The following is a 19,143-nucleotide window of genomic DNA, read 5'->3' on the forward strand; positions in this document are numbered from 1 at the left end:
TGGCTTCTTCTTTGTCTTTTTGATCCATGAATTGCAGATTTTTCAGAGGACCTCTCTGTATTTGAGAAGGTAGCAATAAAAGCACTCATTTGTCTAGAAATGGGATGGCTATTAATGTGGTATATTTTATCTGCTTTTCATGAGATGAAGCAGGCAGAAAGCAAGGAGGAGGAGCCAGCACCAAACATTCCCACTCCATCCCAAGCCCTTACTACCAAAGGTCATGGGAACCTACCTTTTTTCTCCTTGTATGCCTGTGCATGTACACACAGCATGTTAAGTGTCCGAGGCCCTCAGTGATACTGCCAACAGCTGTGAATTGCCTGTGAGCAGTGAAATTGTTTACCACAGTTCAATATAACAGTAATACATCTGGAAGACTCTGGCCTCAGTTACCCCTCGTATGTTGTATTCCCAGCCAACACTAACTGCATTCCCCACTGCTTTCCCATGGCAATTCACCTTGCTCAGAACTCTGCTTGTTTGCTCTAACCCTCTGCATCCCCTCGCTTCTTCTTAATCAAACTTTCATCTCTATCTCATGCTCTTCCTTTATTTATTTCCTTTTCTGTCCTCTCCTGAAGACTTGGGTCTCACAAACTATCCTCTCTATGTTACTTTTAAAAATTTTTGTTCTTCATTCTCCTTTCTTCTCTCTGCTCCTCTCTCCTTCCTGGGTGTTGCATCCCCCTGTATATGCAAGCTGATACTGTCTGAAAATTATCTCAAGACCTTCTACTCCTAAAGTAGTGAGAAAATACAATCTACAGCTGAACTTGCCATTTTAATATAGCTCCCCTCCTTCAACTATTCTGCAACTGCAGAGATTAGTGGCATAAAATCCCACCAGGATATTGACATAACCTATAAGCCAGGAAGTTGTTTTAATCAAACCCAACATTCCTTTTGAAATGATGGACTTAGAAATACAAGGACAGCAGTTTTGAGAGCAGTTGAGAAATAAGTGTTTAAAGAGAGGGTGTTTGAAAACCTGGGTTTTTAATATTATTTCAATACCTTATGGTCAAAGTTGCAAGATTTTTTTTTCCCTGCTGAGTCCTAGCCCATACAGAATACTCAGAGTATTGGTGCTGGAGAGGTGATAGAAAGGAATTTGATTGAAATGCTGGTTATTAAGAAATGCTATTATCCAGTAAAAGTGTCAGAGGGCCTCAATCCAAGAGACATAGATGATTACTGTGGATGAATTCTTAGTCCATGGAGGCCAGGTGGGAGGGTTCAATTGTTGTGTTTTTCCCCTACCCCCAGTGAAACTTAGAGCAGCCTTGGAGGAGCGACTCATAAAAAAAAAATAAATAAAAGTCTGTTGTGTTCTTTGGAAAGCAGAGAACCAAAGAAAGAATAGAAGACACCCTAAACTATTTGTCAGCCTCTAACTCCACCTCTCTTTGTTTCCCTCCCTCTGAAACCCACATAAAGCAGTTTGTATGTTATGGTGATGAGAGACAAGGGGAGACTTCTGTCCCCAGCTGGTGATCAGTTTATTCACTGAAGTATGAGGATTGATAGCACTTGTCACTAATAGCCCAGCTAATATAGCTGCAGATGCTACATTTAATCATATAAGCTGTGAGGCACAATTGCAGAACAAGGGCCTCTGGCCTACACCACTGGAAAAGGAAGCAGAGCAGATTCCTAAAGGGCTGGTGGAGAATTGCAATGGTCTTGCACCTCTGTGACAGGAAAAAAGAGGATGTGTCCTGCTTCTGCATGACACTCTCTGCAGGATATGTATCCATGCACGTGTCATTTACTAAGTGCACGTGAGGGAATAAAATGAAAGGATCTTGTGCGTGAGATGAAGAGTATGTGCAGGAGAAAGCAGAGAGCTCCACTGCATGTAGAAGAAGGAAGGGAGTGGTTGGAATAGGAGGATGTGCCCTGTCACATTTGGCTGTCTTTCATAACACCATATTCCTGACAGCTTTCTCTTGATATCTGCAGCCAAAAGGAGTCAGAGCATTTGAGAAGATGTGGTGCTGTCCAGCAGCACAGCTGCATAAAGCAGGGAGCAGCTTCCATGCAACTAAGACCAGAGCCCTGCAGCAAGGACTCTGTAGTGCAGTGAGGATAAGTTGGGGAGAAAAAAAGGAAGGTTTGGGCTTCTTATGGCCCCCATCAGCAAATGTCAGCCTCATTCCCCTCCTGCTTTCCAGGAGAGTTTGAAACCAGGTGTTAGAGATTTTCAGCCATTAATGAAGGGTCTTCTCCCACCTGCCAAATGTGTTGGCTGCGTGGATGCAAGCACCATGCAACACTTGGGAGGCAAATGATACTCTGTACTTCAGTCTTCCACATGGAAGACCACAGACAGACCCTGTGCTCATCCTCTCACCCTGTCCCCTGCCTGCCAGCCTTCCTCCCTGCACATCCTCACCTTAATGCTCCATCACACTTCCAGCCCCACACCCATTATTCCATGTGGCTTTTTCCACCACCCATACACACGGACACATATGTGCAGAGTCTAATCCCCAGGCACCCTTTCACCCACCTCCATTTCCTCTTGCATCCCCACAGTTTTTGGCACTGTTTTCCTTACGATGTTCGGCAGCTCTCACCCACACACCCAGCTGGTACTCACTCGTGCTCACCAGGCTATCATGTTCTCTGTCTCCAAATGCCCAGTGCTGTAACCAAGCTGTTACTTGTTCAGTTCAGTCATGTGTGTGTTCTGTCAGACACACACATGCAGTCAAGTGGCCCAGAACAAGACCAGCATGTATCAGGGTTAAAAATTAGTATGCCGTGGAACCATCTCTCTCCTCTAAACTCATACCATGATATCATGGCCCCTGAGGGGATCAGTTTGTGGTGTAAAGAAAGCTGTTTGTGGTTTTCATTGAAGGAGAGCACAGGGGAGGAAAGTCCAGCCCAACACCTAGCCCTTCAAATGAAGTGACTTGACAAGTATGCAACTGTGGCGGGGATTTGAGAAGCAGTAAATTTAGCAGCACTCACTTCCACTGACAACCTGTCATGTGCTTGAAACATAAATAGTGGTAGAGACAAATCGCTGCTGTTTTCCTATTAAGCTTTGGCCCACTGGCCCTCTGGCTTGCCAGCAGCATTTCTACCTGGCCTGTTTGGATGCCTTGTCTCAGGGACAGATGTGCCTCCTCATTACAGGCTTTGGGAGAGTCAGGGCAGGAATTATCATGCTGTTATTTCCTAGGTGTCCTTGGTGTCTGGGTACTGGCTCCTCAGCTTATGGATTTCTCACTCACACTGTGTGCTGCTGGCACCTCCTACTTCCACCCAAGGTTGAGGAAACATGGACCCTCTCCTTAGAGGGCTTATGGTTTTCAAACCCTGCCCCTGGTTTCTGCCTCATAGACTGGCAAGGTCACACTGATGGAGTAAATGGGCACTGATTTGAATAAAGGAGTAGAGGTGAAGTTTTCCAATGCACCTGAGTGACTTGCAGGCACAAATGCCATTGAAAGCCACTAGGTCCTGTCCTCTTAAAGCATTTAGTGGCTTTTGGAAACTCTGCTTTCAAATATCAATTATTATATAACCATTTAATAAAACATGCCATGAGAAGCTCACATTAATCTTTACAGAGATGAGACATCCCTCAGTGCTTTAAACTGAGAAAGCAGGGATTCAGCACATTTCACCTTCTTCCCTCTCTCTTATCAGTTTTGATTCCTCTTCCCCTCTCTCCTCAAGGAAGATGAAATCATGTCTGTGATTAAGGTGGCCTGCTCTGTGCTGTTTAATTAGAACAACTGCTGTTTCAGTTCCAGTGAAAGTCTCACAGGTGTGCAGTTGCAAAGGCACTCTAATGAGACCCCTGCCTCTCCAGGAGCTTGGAGGAAAGGAGCCAAAGAGTCCTCAACATAAAACAGATGGTTTTCCATGCTTTCTTGGCTCTTTTGGCTGACTTGGGCTCCTGTTGGAGCTAGACATTTCTCTTCCCACAGGAATCAAATGCATTTGGGGAGTCAAGAGAAGAGAAATAAATGGATTCCTGTCCATGATGATAATAGGGGGATTCAGAGAGGTGAAGCCCAGTGAGACACTCTTGATTGACGTGATTGGCCATGGTCTTCTCATGCCAGTACTGTAACAGTTGTTGGAAATTTTATGTAACCATCAGAACAAGTATTAAGGACTTGGGATGAAGGCAATGAAATATCTTTTAGGTTTGTCTTCAGACCCCTTCCTAAACTTATGGGGCAAGCTGTAAGAAGTCAGACAGGAGTTGTTTTGATACTGTTTCTTCTACTTACAGTTTTCTGCCTTCTCCCTTTCTGGTGACCCCCTTCTTTTTCCCATATCCCTGGGAGAGAAACCCTGCTTCACAGCCATGATTTAAAGAGTGCTGACAGCCAACAGCTGCACTAGCAATGGTAGTAGATGCATCAGGGAGCTACAAGAGCTCAAAATCAGGGTCTGTATTTCCTCTCTGCTTGCCTCCCCTGTAGGACTTTACAAGATGCAATATTAGGCAGTGAGTAAATGCCTTCCTTCTCCTTCGCAGCCAGTACCTGGCAAGTTTGAGAGAGAGAGACTCTTTATTCTTTGGAAAGCAAGGGAGTGGCTAAATACATAAGAATTAAATATCCTGGACCGAAGCAATCATTTATCTGGACTGCTATCACTATGAATCAACAGCAGACACTTCAGATTATAATATCACAGGAGCCAGCCCAACTGATCAAAAGTCTCTGCAGTGTGTGAGCCCAAACAATCTCTTCCCAACACACCCCACCCTGCCTCAAATCTCTGTGATTCTCACCTTGATACCTGGCAATACTTGATGCCTGCTCAATCCTAAATCCAGCCAGTTAGTCTCATCTCCTGATCCCTTGTTGTGCTCACTACAAAGTATTCCCTTTCCTTCTTCCACCAGGAGCAGGTATGGGGGATGGTGTCAGGCAATTACTATGCTGGATCTAATTGAGAAACATTGCAGCAAGGAGAGGGGTCAACAGAAAAGCAAACAAAACGATTTTTCAAGAAGCTAATCCACCTATACAAATATTGGCGCCAGGCATCACAACTGGCGTGTTTTTGAAAGGGTAAATCTTGCTAAGGGGTGGCTTAACTCTTTGACCTCATTTCCTCAGTTGAAAACTACAGCAGTTTAAAAGATCAGTGGCTAGATCCAGGCTGATACAGAAATCCCGGTCTTTAGGTTTTATTTGTGAACTCGGTGTTCAGAGTAGCCTCACTGAAAACAGGGATGAACTACCGGAATTGCAATCTTGCTAAAGACAGGAGATTCAGGGGCCATGCTATCTGGTCATGAAACATTTGGCTCCAGCTTGCAGAGAAAGAGCCACAGCAATGCCTAAGCCTCTGAGTTAAAGCTCTTTCCCATTTCAAGTAAATTTGTGCCAGTTTGTAATTTCTCAAGTCTTCTTCCGAGTTTCAAACATATAAGAATGGAATTCTATGGGCAAAGTTGAATCATTGAGAAGGAGGGGATCATCAAATTTTTTAAAAATTTTAAAGTTAGGTTGAAGCTCTGGGTTCATCATTACCCTCTCATCCCAAGAAGAATTAGTGGGCATAGGACAGAAGGGAACAAACACCTTAGATTTAAAAACAGGGAGACATTCTGTTGGACGCCTACGAAAGCAAGCCACGTGGTTCTTGCACAACAGTATATTGAGCGTATCTTGTGCTCCATAAGACACAAGAGACTTTGTAAAGAAGATAAGGATTTTTAAAGATGCCACCAAACACAGACCAACCTTATAGTTCCTAGATTGAGAGACTGGCATGTTTGGTACCAGTGAGTGCCGTCGCACAAGGTTTCTCTAAAGCCTGGGGCTGACATAATGATTTGTGGAATTAAACTAGGGACTGCATCCCTGCTCTTCACTGGCAGGACACAAATTATACAGTTCAGTCAGGCTTCTTGCCCCAGAAGGGACTTGTTGCTGTCAGTCTTTTCTTTGGTCTTGTGTTTGTGAGGAGGAACTTGTCTTCAAACTGTGTAACAATGATAGCACAAGTGCATTGTCCAAAATAAGAAAACTTGTAGAAAAAGGAGTACATGAGACCGAATGAAAAGAAACCATCCGAGTCACTAGAGACTGTAACAGTTGACTGCCTGCTGTTGTATTTCATGCCTTTCATAAGTGTCCATGACATGCAAGAAATCTCAGTCCCCTGCACCAGCTCTCAGCTTCCATTACCATCTTGTGCTTAGCACAGTGGGAAACAAAGACCTATTGATTACGAACCCACACCCCCACAAACACACCCTGATGTTCCTCTTGCCAGGGGCAACTGCTGGCCCATCCTCTTCCTGTAGGTGGTGGAGGAAGAGGGCACAGGTTCCCGCAGTGCTGACCTCGCTGCTGGGAGTGGGATTGGTGTGCTGCCATCCATGTGTCCACATCAAACAACTCCTGAGCCTGAGCTGTGATTCTTTGTCTGACCTTCTGGTTTCAACCTCCATTTCATTAGCTGCTCCAGCACTGTCCTCGCAGCCCTAATGAGTTACCAACTCCTGCCTTCCTAAGGCTCTCAAAGCTGTGGTGACATCTCATTGATTCATCTAGCTGATGATGCCTCCTACCTCATGTTGTTTTAAAGTACCCTTCAGAAGGCAGCAGGGAAAAATTTTGTGATGCAGAGATGGTGCAACTATTGGTTTGTTCATGTTTATATGTCATTTTCTTGGCAGTAAAATTAAGGCTTGGTGTTTGGTGGCATAGTCATGACAACTTGCATTGCAGTATGCAACACTTAGGGAATATAATATTGTAGTTGTGACATTACATGACTTAATTTACCTCATGGTTCATAATTTACTTTATACATTGGCATCACAGCCAAGTTCTTTTCAAGAGCAATTAATCTGTCCAAAAAAAGCTGTTTGTGTTCATTAAAAAAGTGTTAACAAATTTGGGCTAAATTCAGTAAGTAATTTTGAAAAAAAAAAAAAAGTGATCTTCTTCAACATGAAATCATCTGATTTAAATTATATCTCAAGTTGAAGAAGACCATTAATTCCTTCTTCTGGTTCAGCAAAGAGAAGAAGAAAACCACTGGTCAAACACAAGTGAAGCGGGTCTGGATTTTTTTTCAGGAGATGGTTCCCTTTCTTTCCGGTGTTCACATATGGATTTTGAATGGAAAATCTAATCAGCTGCTGAGATGGAGTAGTATATTGCACACCTGCTCCGTGCCCAGACTCGGGGTTGTATGTGAGAGAGTGTGATGACCCTTAGCGGTCGTTTATGAAAAAGAAGGGTGGAAATTCAGAGATACAGCCAATCTGCTGAGGCTGCCTCAGGCAGATGACCCCCAATGACATGCACCGACAGCCGGGATGCAAGCTGCATCTGAGCTGTCAGATTTTGGCTTCCAGCCCCTGGGCAGAGCCGCCAGCGATGGGCGAGTTGTCCCAAGCAGTTTGGTCAGTGCTGTCCCAAGAGAGAGAGCACAGAGACATTGTTCAGTCTGGGGAAGCTGCTCTCAACCTGGAGGGTTTTATCTGCACCCTGGATGCGTGGAGTTTGAGAAGAAAGATCCCACGAAAATCATAGGCTCTCTTAACCCTGGTCATGCCAGTGGGTGCTCGTGTTCCCCCTGCCAGGGAGCTCCTCGGCCGCTGTCCCTGGCTCGGGAGTCAGTTTTGCACATAAGGTGCAAATGTGATTGCTGATGAGCAAGGTCCTGGTGAACACCAGGGGAAACCATGCCAGAGTGTTTCCTCCCAGTCTGACTCATTCTCATTCATTAAGCCAGAGCCAGGCCAGAACCCTCCCTGGCACTGCACTAGTTTTTTGGTTTATGTGTAATAGCTACAGACCTGAGGGCATGGGAGGCATGAGGCCAGCTTAAACAATAAATACCCTGCTGTGCCTTGCTGCTTAAACAGAGTAATTACTGCCTTACTACATGTGACCCCTCTGTTCCTGTCCCTCTGGCAGTTGTTATTTCATGGCTCCCTTTACACAAGGGATGGCTGTGCCTCTCACCGAGCTGTACATCTCTCTGTCTGCTACTGTCTCACCTCCCATCTTTCTCACTCACTCTGTCTCAGTGCCTTTCTCTTTGACAGTAGCTGACTACCATTTTCTCTTTTTCTCAGTCACTGAAGAATCTCACTCTTTTTGCATTTCTCTCTCCCAGCCACTGTCACTCTCTTCATTCTCCCTGTTTTTTCTCCATCTATTTTTGTCTTGTCTCAAGCTTTCCCCATTTTTACCACTTCCCATGCTACTCTAGGTTTTCTGCCTTCCTTCCTCACTGTAGCATTGTAGCACTAGCTGTCCCTTTGCTCATCCACCATCTGCTTCTCTCTACTGATCTCTTTGCTAAAAACAAGCCTCTTCAGCTAAGGGATAGGAAAAAATGCCAAGCTCATTGGAATCTGTGATGGCTGAGGAGACAGACTGATAATGAAAACTTCAAAGTTTTGAATTAAAAAAAAAACCCTCAGCTGGAGGTAAAACAAAAAAATCATGTCAAAAGCTCCCTTAGCTATTTTTGTCTTTCAGAAGCCTGTTCCTAGGGAATAGAAGGTGAAGAGGGAAGGAGGAAAGTTAGGTGAGCAAAACCTCAAACACTAAATGGAGAGTGCAGAGACAACAAAACCTGCAGTTCAGCAATAGAAGTTGCTACACACAAAAAACTTGAAATGGCATCCATTGATTTCCAATCTTTTTTATCTCCTTGCATCTTGTTTTAGGCCCAACAAAGATGCATAACCCATTCTGCTCTCCTCTCTTCACAACTGCAAAGATGCTTGGAGGGAAAACAAACATAGGAGCAGGGTGGCTGATCTCTTTCTCCATATGCCAAGTGCAAACAGATACTTTCATCAGATCTGAATTTTAGTTTAAATTAAGACCATGGCAGTTTAAAAAAAAAAAAAAATAAGAGAACTAAAGTAATCTCTGCACAAGAAGAAGCCCAGTGTTGGATACACGGACAGGAGATGAGATGAAACAAAATGTGGCTGCCACCTCTGGAGATCAGCTTCCCCTTTGGACATGTAAGAAACTAGGGCATGAAGGGAAAGGTCTCTCTGGTAGAGCATGTGTCTGAATGCACTGCTGGCCCTGACTACCTGAAAGAGCTGTCTGCACACAGTACAAGTGGGATTTTGTCTGTGTGTGTGTCATTTGTAGAAAGGAAGCATTTAGACTTTGAGGAAAGGGTGATGATGTGTGGCAGAGCAAGGGGCGGAGGTGAGAAGGGCCCATAAATGCCTGGGGAATGTGTCAGTCTGTGTTTCTGCCCACACAGGCAGATTTATAGATGTAAAAACAAATAAAATACATAGTATATAAAATACAGAATATAATATATATTTATCATATCTCTATGAGAGCACAGGCAGGTGTGCACACCAACAAGGACAATATGCAGAGCCGATGGGGTTGTACAAGGCTATTTCCAGAGGGTAGGGGGAGAGGAGGGCTTCTTGCCAGCAGGCTAGCATAGCCAAGGAGATTTGCTGTTCGGGTTCATTATTTACTGGGTCCAATTAGGAAGCCAGTGGATAGGAAATGTGGCTGAGGCAAGCAGGCCTTCAAAGCCTTTCTCCTGCACACATCAAAGCTGCTGCCGCAGATCCCTCTGCAAAAAAGGCTCTGCCAGCTCCAAGCAGCAGCAGCCCCCTGGCTCATGCTGCTCAGGGTCGTTCCCTCTTGGTTTGATTGTCAAGCCTCCCAGGCTCATGCTCTCTCTATCTCCAGCCTCCAGAGCAGAAAGCTCCTCTTTCTGATTTACTGGGACAGAGTTAAGGAGCTACAGCTTGGCAAGAAGATGTTTAATGGAGCTATAGCAACAAACCAAGCTAACTATGAACATGTGAAAGGCAAAAAACCTCCAGGGGAGCAGGTTGCCTGAAGTCATGCAAGGGGATGGTTTGGGATGAGAAGAGCTGCACTGAGTGAGAAGTTATCCCCCGAGGTAAATCTGAAAGGACCCTCAGTGGGAAAAGGCTATACTGAACCAGGCAGAACAACCAGGAGACAACCCCTGTCAGCAAGGAAGCTTTGGCAGTAGGGTCAGAATTTCATCCCTTGATAATCTGCTCAAGGCAAATGTCTTCTCTTAATGGGAATGGAGTGGCTCACTTGCCAGGAGCTGGCAGTCCCTCTTTCACCTAACAGAATATGTTCATTGTCATCGGTACCAAAGAGCATTGTCCAAGCCTTCTCCCTCCCCACTTTGATAAACTGCATAGTGACAACCATCACTTCCCTGCCAAAGCCAGCTCTTGTGCAGAAACATTTGTAAATTCACTCGATGTATGAAGCTGTGTTCCTGCTCCCCCCATCCCCTGTTTGCCTTAGAGGTTAGAGTTAATATGACTCACCTAATCTGGCTGCCAAAGTGAATTAGTGAAAACATCTCTACAGCTCTCTGCAAGATATCACAACCTGACATTTCTCTAACACACTGTGATACATCTTTCCTCTCCCTGATCTGTACTACAACACCTCAATTTTACATAAATGCTTTTTGTTAGAAATGGTTAATGTGCTCTTAGAGGGGACAAGGCAGCAAGCAAAAAAAGTCTGTCTTGAAAGTGAGAGCAGTTCTTGTAGCAAATGTTGATGCTCAGGGTCACCAGTGCAGGGACAAGAACAGTGCTACCACTTATTCAGCAAGAGACTGTCACAGAAACTTTCCCTGAAGCGTTATGCTTATATCTGTGTCCTAGAGCAGGGGAATGAGGAGCTGAATAGGGTTATTGATGTCTTTGACATGCCCTTTAGAACAGAAGTCCTGTCTTTCACTGATTTCCAGGGCACTCCACTGGGCAAGTCAGCGGCTCATCATGTCTTGGGAGGAGTTCTGTGTAGCTGTGAAAGCTCTCCTGCTGGACATGGTACACAGTACACTTCAAGTGCATGCATGGATGCAGAGGAGAAGCACAAAAACCTTTTCCCTTGGGAAAGTATCTACCCTTTTAGGTTACTTTGGAACTCCATTGATGTGGTTCTCTAACAGACAGACTTAACAGCACCCGTAATGAGGGGTGCCACTCCATTAGCGCTGGTTAAGTCACCCTCAACCCTGTTTTCATTATGGTGACAGACTTGTGACAAGGGCAAATTGCAGGAGAAGCAAGTCCCACTTGGAATGAACCCTGTGTATAAACAAGGCGGAATTGCAGAGCAAATGATCTGCAAAACAGAGGCAAATTACTTTTTAACCTTTTCTTTGTGAGTCTTTCCCTGATTTCTGATTAACTCTCCAGTCAACCGACTGACCTACCACCTGGGAGTGCTGCTGTGAAAGGAGGGGAGTGTTGGTTGTCAGCTCAGTTTGGGGGTGGGATTTTTAAAGTGCTTTGTTAGCAGGTAGCAATATGAGCAATATGCCATAAGAAGATCCGGGAATTAACAGAGTTCCCAAAAAGAACTGATCCCTGCTGTAGCAAAACCAGAAACAATGTACTGCCTCTACAGACAGCAGCATGGTGCAGTAGTTGCAATGCAATCCTTCATCTGTGTTCAGCCCCGGTAACACCTCATCTGAAATGCTGTGTTCAGTTTGGGGTATCACACTTCCAGAAAAATGTGAACTTGTCAGAGAGGTCTAAAAGCAAAGAACAAGAATGATCAAGAGCCAAAAAAAACCTCACCTACAGAGGAAGGTTGAAAGACCCTGGCAATGTTCAGCCAAAAGAAAAAAAAGATGACAACTGAGGGAGGAACATAAGTGATTTAAAAGTTGATAAAAGGCTATTGCAGGGAAGGAGGGAATGATTTGTTCTTTTTGTCTGTAGTGGCTAAGACAAAAGTAATAGCTTTAAATTGCAGCAAGGGAGATTCAGGTCAAACTTCAGGGAAACTGCTCCAGTGGTAAGGACAGCAAAGCACAGGAACAGATTGTCAGGAGTGGCTGCAGAATCTCTGCCGCTGGAGGGCAGAGGATGGCTGTGTCCCTGACATGACTCATGTGTCCTGCCTTGAGACTGGGGAACGGATTAGATGGTGACTGAAGTGCCTTCCACAGTGCTGTGACTCACCTAACTCTGATTCCCTAACATATTCATGAGTTCCAGCAATAAAAAACACCCATGAAAATCCCACCCTGCTTCCTTCTCCACTGACTCTCCACAGCATCAGCCCCAGCAGAGAGAAGAGGACTGAGAGCCGTGTCCTGGCAGCAGGAGCCAACTTTGCCTCCTTCCCTTATGCAATACACTGCTGCCATGCAGGAAGGTCCTAGAGCAGACTGTTAGGGGATGCAAAAACCAAAGCAGTTGTAAATTTTAGACCAATGAGATTTCCACTACCTGAACATCTGGTAGGAGCTGGGAAAAGGGACTGCTGATGAGCCCTGCTGAAAGAGAGGAGGAGCCTTGTCTTTAGATGAGTCTAATAGGTACATTGCTGTTTTCATGCTGAGTCTCCATGATGGGGGGTGGTTTTCCCCTAGAATGATTCCAAAAATTGCCTGTGAAAAGGAGAAATAAAGAAAAGATAAAAATAATTCTGTAAGAGACAGAGTTCTGAGCAGATTTTGAAGTTTCTAAAGTCCCTCTCTGATGCAGACGGGAATTGCACACAGCTGGCATCGCCAGTGGGCAGCGAACTTTTTGGAAAATCTGACCACTCTCTGAGGAACCTGAATGGGAGCTCTTGTGAGCTGACCTTTTTTTTCTTTTTTCAAATCTGGCTTTTACCCTTTGAGGGTTGGGGGATGCTTTCTCTAAGCATACACAGGCACAAAACTGGGGCTTGTGGTTTCCCATGCTGCAGAGCAGTGCTCACAGCCCTCTGAGAGGAGGAAACGGGGTTCAGATTCTTTCCAGGAGGTGCCTTACTTTGCTTTCTGAAGGAATAGAGAAGATATACCAATCCTAATATTTCATGCTTCCCTGACAACTTTCATGCAACGAATCTAATGTGTTTTATATGGGTTAACCTCACTGCCCTGCTCTAACCAGGAGGTGATGGGAGAGGGGGTGCTATTTGCTGCAGTTCACAGAGGGAGAGCAAAGGAGTGACTCACTCAAGGTCATACAGTGAGTTAAAAGCAAGGCCACAGACCTCCCCTGATTCCTGCCCCCATCCATAACCCTGACTGACACTCAAGTCACTGTTTTCCAAAGTGTGTAAGCGAGGCAGCACGGTTTAAATGTGTCATTTCGTATGTACAGTAGATCAAGGATGCGTGATGATTATTGGTCTCTGCAGATCAAATTACAGTTTGTTTCTCTCAGTTTGGCTGTGTTTAATGGTAGCTTGACCTGATCGATGGCACTCCAGGGTGGTGGCTGCTCTGAGAGACAGAAAGACATTTTTCACAGTTTTGCAGTGGAGAAAAGGGTGCTGACAACAAACCAGCACATCTGAGGACCCGGCACATCAGCCACAGCATGACTAACCTCTGGTAGTACTCAGCCATCACACCAGTGAACTTAGTCTGATCTCATGTGGTGGAGATTTTGCTTCTCGGCCTGGGCAGCCTGTGAGATGCTATGTATTGTATCACCTGTATGCGGCCTTCCAGATTTTCAGTTTTTCATAGTTAAATGAAACACTGGTATCTTGCTGATACAGCTTCTGAAATAACTTCTAAATGGCTCACGACTGTTACTCGTTTGCAGAATCCGTGTTGTGATTGTTCCTCCATAGCAATTTCCCAAATCTGAAAGCCTAACAGAAGCACCCTCTGTATTCTTCTGTCCTACCAGGCAGAGAGTTTGAAGGTGAGGAGGAGTACCTGGAGATCCTGGGGATCACACGAGAGCAGTCGGGCAAGTACGAGTGCAAGGCTGCCAATGAAGTTGCCTCGGCTGACGTCAAGCAAGTCCGGGTCACTGTGAACTGTGAGTACATCGCAGCTGGGGCAGGGCAACGGGGAGAGCTTTGCCCACAGGCGGGGGTTACTTCAGGAGAAACAGAGAAGCATCTCTGGGTTTGGATTATACAATCAGAAAAGGAGGGCGCTGAGAAAATTATCTGCAGTCAGACACTTGCCACAGGGTACAGTTTGTGCTTTCAACCTGGTAATATATAAGAAAAGGCCGGGGGAGGTGTGGCATGGAGAGACAGACAGAGAGGGAGAGGGAGAAGGAAGAGCTGTGAGTTGCCCCCATCTCTCCCCTCCGAGATGCTGGCAATGCCTTGTTTTCACTCATTGATATTCGGGTCAACAGTAGCGTGAAGAGAAGCTTCACCAAGGCAGCAAGGAGAGATAAGGGAGGGCTCAGCTGGCTCAGAGCAAACACACGCCTGCCTGCACCCAGCCATCTCAGCAGTGCCTACACGGCTATCACAGCCAGGGGACGCGGGGCAGAGGCATGTGTTAATGACAGGGTGCAAAAACTTAACTTCTATGCTGGTTTCAGGTCATTAGTTTAAAGCTCTGTCTAAGAGACCCTCCATGCACCAGTGCAATACAGAGAGGGGCTTGACCAAAGGATACAGCAATCCCCTAAAAGCACTGAGAGGCATGGTTAGCTGTGGCTTACATCCACACCTGTGGAGGAGGGCATGGATCCCATCCCATATGTGCCTAGACAGATGTCCACTTCACTCTGCTGGCATGCTTCTCTCACAGTAATACAAAATATTTCAAATTGATGTTGCTCTTTAATCCTACACGTGTATATGTCCACCTCCATACTTGTATGGCTTATGTTTGGCACTGGAGTAATGTAGAGTGAGCTATCCCCATGTACCTGCTTTGTTTCCTTGCTTGGAGGCTAATAACTTTGCAGTTAGGATGGATGAATGGGAGGTATATCCTCTCCCGACCTTCTTCAGTTTAAATGGAGACTTAAATCAAAATATTAACTTAAATTGAAATTGGAGATGGCTACAGACATTTCTGGGTGCATATTCATGTCTTAATTCACAGGTAGAACAGTCGGGGAGAGGGTTAGGGCAGAGAGCTGATGGCAGCGTTTCAGCCAATACCAGTCTTAATTTGCCTGTAGGTGATTATAGCATCTTTTAATACCATTATTGCTCTTTGTCTGTTTCTTTACCTTGGTCCTTGTGGGCCATCACATCAGATCAACTTTTCTGCTGGCTTAGAAATTGAGGTTGTAAGCTCCCTACAGCATCTTCCAAATCCAGTTTTTTATAGTTCCCTTAGAAATTGGGTGTCACTGGTTTAATATCAGCTGCCTCATGGGCCAAATTTGGCATTAATATGAACTGTAGTAGCAGATTTTCTGCACTGGGAGTATAGAAGTGTCACAAACAGCTGAGTTTATAAATTGGAAATGTTCCATGAGAACCAATTAATAGTTTCAAATATTTCTGTGAAACATAATTTCAATGGTGCTTTAATGTGTTTGAAACAGATTGTTTGTATAAAGTCAGAATGTTTGATTTTGATTTAGTTTCAACACATAATAACTATGCCACGGTTAAGACCTTAAACATTTTAACTGTTGGAATATACGGAAAAGTGATGTGATAGAGTATTGTAATATTAATATGTGGTGTAATTTGTAATGTAAGAAACTTAAAATTCCTTAAGGACAGATCTCTTCTTTTGAAAGAAAGGGAAATAAATCTAAGAGATCATGAGGACCATGCAGGAAAATATCAGTCCTATTTCAGCAATGAAAGCTAGATATTTACATACATCTTTCCTCATCCTGCTTTGTTAAGCAACTCCACAAGCAGCAGAAAATGGGAAAAAACACAATAAGCTTGAAAAATGGAGCCTGTCCAACCTCAGGAGATTCCTGGCCATCTCAGCATCTGCTGTGGAGCACTGTCATCTCGGACTGCAGGAGAAAGCATCTCACTTTGCTTTGGTCTCAGACTACCACCTTCAGGCTTCCCAAGTAATTGCCCTTGCACATCACAGGCAGGGAAACTGAGGCCTGGGGAGAGTGGGAGGAAAACAGCTAAAGGGAACCCACTCCTGGCTTCCCAGGCAGCAAATGGCTACACGCAGAGCAGCTGCCTTCTGAGTGCCATAGGCTGGTTTGTTTGGGACTGTCACCCGCCCCTTCTCCCGGGACAGCACTGCACCAACTTTTTTAAGTGGTGAAGATAGGGACTGCTCAGAGCAAGGGGCTGGGGAGCAGATGCCTGCTGGGATCGTTTTCTAGGCCCATGGAAAGGTGCCTGTTCATTCTGTGACTCACCTCTTGTGCCAGATTCATGAAATGGAAAGGTTTGTCTCTCTGTAGTCAGCAAGAAGATATACTGCTCAAACCAAAAAATCAAATAAGAATGGTTAAAAAATCACCTTTGCTATCCTTTTATTATCCCTCCTCCTTTTCAAATTAAAATATTTACATGAACTCACAGCCTTTCAATGTAGGATTCTATTTATGTACACTTATTAATATTTATGATGTTAGAGGGTGCACTGCAATATCCCTAAAGCCCTGCATAAAATCCCGATTAAGGTCAGGGAAGGGATCATATTGAGATGGCTAATGTGTTCACAAACAAATTTCCTTCCATACATTCTCCAGACAGATTTTTATTTTTTTCCTGTGGCTGACACAATCCATTTTGCTTTTTATTTTTTTTTTTTTTGGCCTTTCAGTTCTGGGACAGATACAGATGGTGGAGTGTGTTTTATGGTAACTTGAGTCGCAGCAAAGTATCTGTCTGAGTTGCAGCCCTGTAATCTCAGGGCATGCAAGTATTAGTGACGAGAGACAAGGCACTTATTCCTTGATCCCTCTCAGCAGCCAGGTGGAAATAATTCTCTCTTTTAACATGTAAAGCTTATTGCTTAATATTTTGAACATGGGGCTGGGATTGAAAATGCCAGTGCCTACCCTACCTGGTATCCAGCCAGTACTGAGACCAAGCTCCAGCAGAGCACACCGATATATTTTCCAAGTTTAGTTTGCCCATGGCACAATGCTCAGACTTCAAAGTAAGCGGAGGTGGAAGCACCTCTGCTGAGGGCAAACTTCATGAAGAGCAGTCACAAGCACGCCCATCTGGAGCTTGTCACAAAGCACGATGTCCAGGAAGGTTTGATCAGGATTTGTAACCTTGGACACCTAAAGGAAGTGTCTCAACACTGGCTCTCAGAGTTGCACTCACAGCTTCTGCTAAAGTTCTTCTCTTTCAGGCCACAAATGTATTTCTGTTTCATACATGTTGGCTCAGTCCTTTCTTATTATCGTTTTGGCATTAGACAAAGAGTTTGTATGGAAAATAATTTTCACACTAGTGTTAAATTCCTTTATTCCTTTACTTTTGCTGTCTTCCTTTACCCTTGATGAAGTCTCTCATCTTCTCCTCTCTAATAAGCCATGCAAACTAGACATCTATAGGTAAATATTCATAAATTGCTGAAGTCCATCATTAACCTTAACTCTGCCTGTGTATGCCTATGCATTTATGACAGAACTTTATTCAGCAGTGCTGAGGAGAAGCGCATGTGAGGAGTGCTGCTAATGTTGTACATTAGGGAGTGTTCAAAGAGCAGTGTTCTGCAGAGGAGCAGGGGGGAATGTGCCAGGGGGGAGCTGCTGTGGGCCTCCAGTAGCCCGTACAGTTTGCATGGGGCAGCCAGCCCTGACACAGTTTCACTGTTTGGTTCCACCTGGAAGTGTGTGGACTGACCACGTGTTTCCTTCCTGCAGACCCTCCCACCATCACAGAGTCCAAGAGCAATGAAGCGGCCACGGGACGACAAGCCTTACTGCGGTGCGAGGCATCAGCAGTGCCCACACCTGATTTCGAGTGGTACAGAGATGATACCAGGTGAGGCCTTTAGCTCGCCTCTTCCCTCCTCTCTTTTTTAGTCCATTGAAAAGAGGTTTCCTGTCATCCTCCCCATCTCCTCTCAAACATATTGCTCCTTACAATCCATTTGAGTCACAATGTCCCATCTGACTCGGCAGAGCCAGCGTGGTTATGGCTGGAGGAGGCAATTTCTCTCTGCACTGGAGATGCTGATGGAAATGCAGACGATGGAGCTCTTGCCTTAAAGTCAATTATGGGCCAACACCTGATTAATACAATGTTCATGTGTTACGTAGCCCATGATACAGACCAAAAAGTAGGTAGTGTTAGTCTTAAATTAGGTAATGCTGCTCTAGGTGCATTCTTCTAGGAGAAGGAGCTGCTGAGGCATGAGATTCCCTCACCTGTCTGACCTGGGCCTCTCAGTCTTGCGTGTGAGAATAAATGAGAAGAGAAAAAGGATCTGTCCTTTCTACCTGAGCATTTATCTGGAATTAAGAAGGTTGTGTTATTACCCTACATTTTAGGGTAGCCAGCCCTGAACAGGGTGCCCGCGTTCAGGGGTGACTCAGCATTGGTATATGCACATACTGTGAATCAGTGTGTTCCACTAAGAATATTTTGTTTAAGTACAGACTAGCCTTCAGCTGGCCATGGTGTGTTCACTTCCAGAGTGACTCAGTGCTGGGTAAATGCTTCCTCCCTTTCCCTTGTCTTTCCTTGGTTCTCCACTGCTTTACCAGTGGCATTTCATCCCACTGAACTGCTTTTTCAGTGGCATTTCATCCCACTGAACTCCTATGTTCCTTTCATTCCCTCTTCCTGCTTTCCATCCATGCTTTCTTTGCTCTCTTTCCTCTCGCATCTCCTCCCTGCTTCCCTCTATCCTCACCTGCCAGCTGGGCTGAATGACTTTGGTTTGCTGTGTGCTGAGGAGGGATTTCCTTCCCAGTCCACAGCTGCCGTTGCCCTATACACCTCTCCTCCTGTCTTCCCAGGATAAACAGCGCCAATGGTCTGGAGATTAAGAGCACGGGGAGCCAGTCTCTGCTGATGGTGGCCAATGTCACTGAGGAACACTACGGGAACTACACCTGTGTGGCTGCCAACAAGCTGGGAGTCACAAATGCCAGCCTATACCTTTACAGTAAGTACGGGAGAGGGTGAAGGGAGGCTCTCACAAAGACACAGCTGTGTAGGAAGCACACGGTGGCCAAAACTCAGGAAGGCATCTTCTTGACAACCCAGCACCCTCAAACCTTCAGCCATGACCTGGCTTGCAGCACTCTGCTTCGGATACCTACGTGTTCATACTTGCCTTGAAACACAAACACAGCCAAATCAAAAGGTTTACAGTCAGGCCCTTTGATTGACTGGCTTTGCTGAAGACAGATTTTGTTAAAATAATAAAAATGTGTTTGTTTTAAAGCTGGAAACAAAAAACCCTTTAGAGTGACAGCCCCTTTAATAAGTAGACAGAAGGCCAGGGCTCGGAGGA

General features: G+C 45.1%; 1 protein-coding gene across 4 annotated transcripts in view; it reads left to right on the plus strand.

The window, feature by feature from the left end:
* LSAMP (limbic system-associated membrane protein) overlaps positions 1-19,143 on the plus strand; it is a 1,012,183-nt gene that overhangs the window by 964,052 nt on the left and 28,988 nt on the right. For all 4 annotated transcript variants that reach the window (XM_008631757.2, XM_017731916.1, XM_008631753.2 and 1 more), the window contains 3 exons: positions 13,658-13,792; positions 17,543-17,663; positions 18,644-18,792. In XM_008631757.2, the coding sequence (XP_008629979.1) occupies positions 13,658-13,792; positions 17,543-17,663; positions 18,644-18,792 (405 nt within the window). The remainder of the gene's footprint in view (positions 1-13,657; positions 13,793-17,542; positions 17,664-18,643; positions 18,793-19,143) is intronic.

This window comes from Corvus brachyrhynchos, unplaced genomic scaffold, assembly GCF_000691975.1.
Source record: "Corvus brachyrhynchos isolate BGI_N302 unplaced genomic scaffold, ASM69197v1 scaffold3, whole genome shotgun sequence".
NCBI classification, from domain to species: Eukaryota; Metazoa; Chordata; class Aves; order Passeriformes; family Corvidae; genus Corvus; species Corvus brachyrhynchos.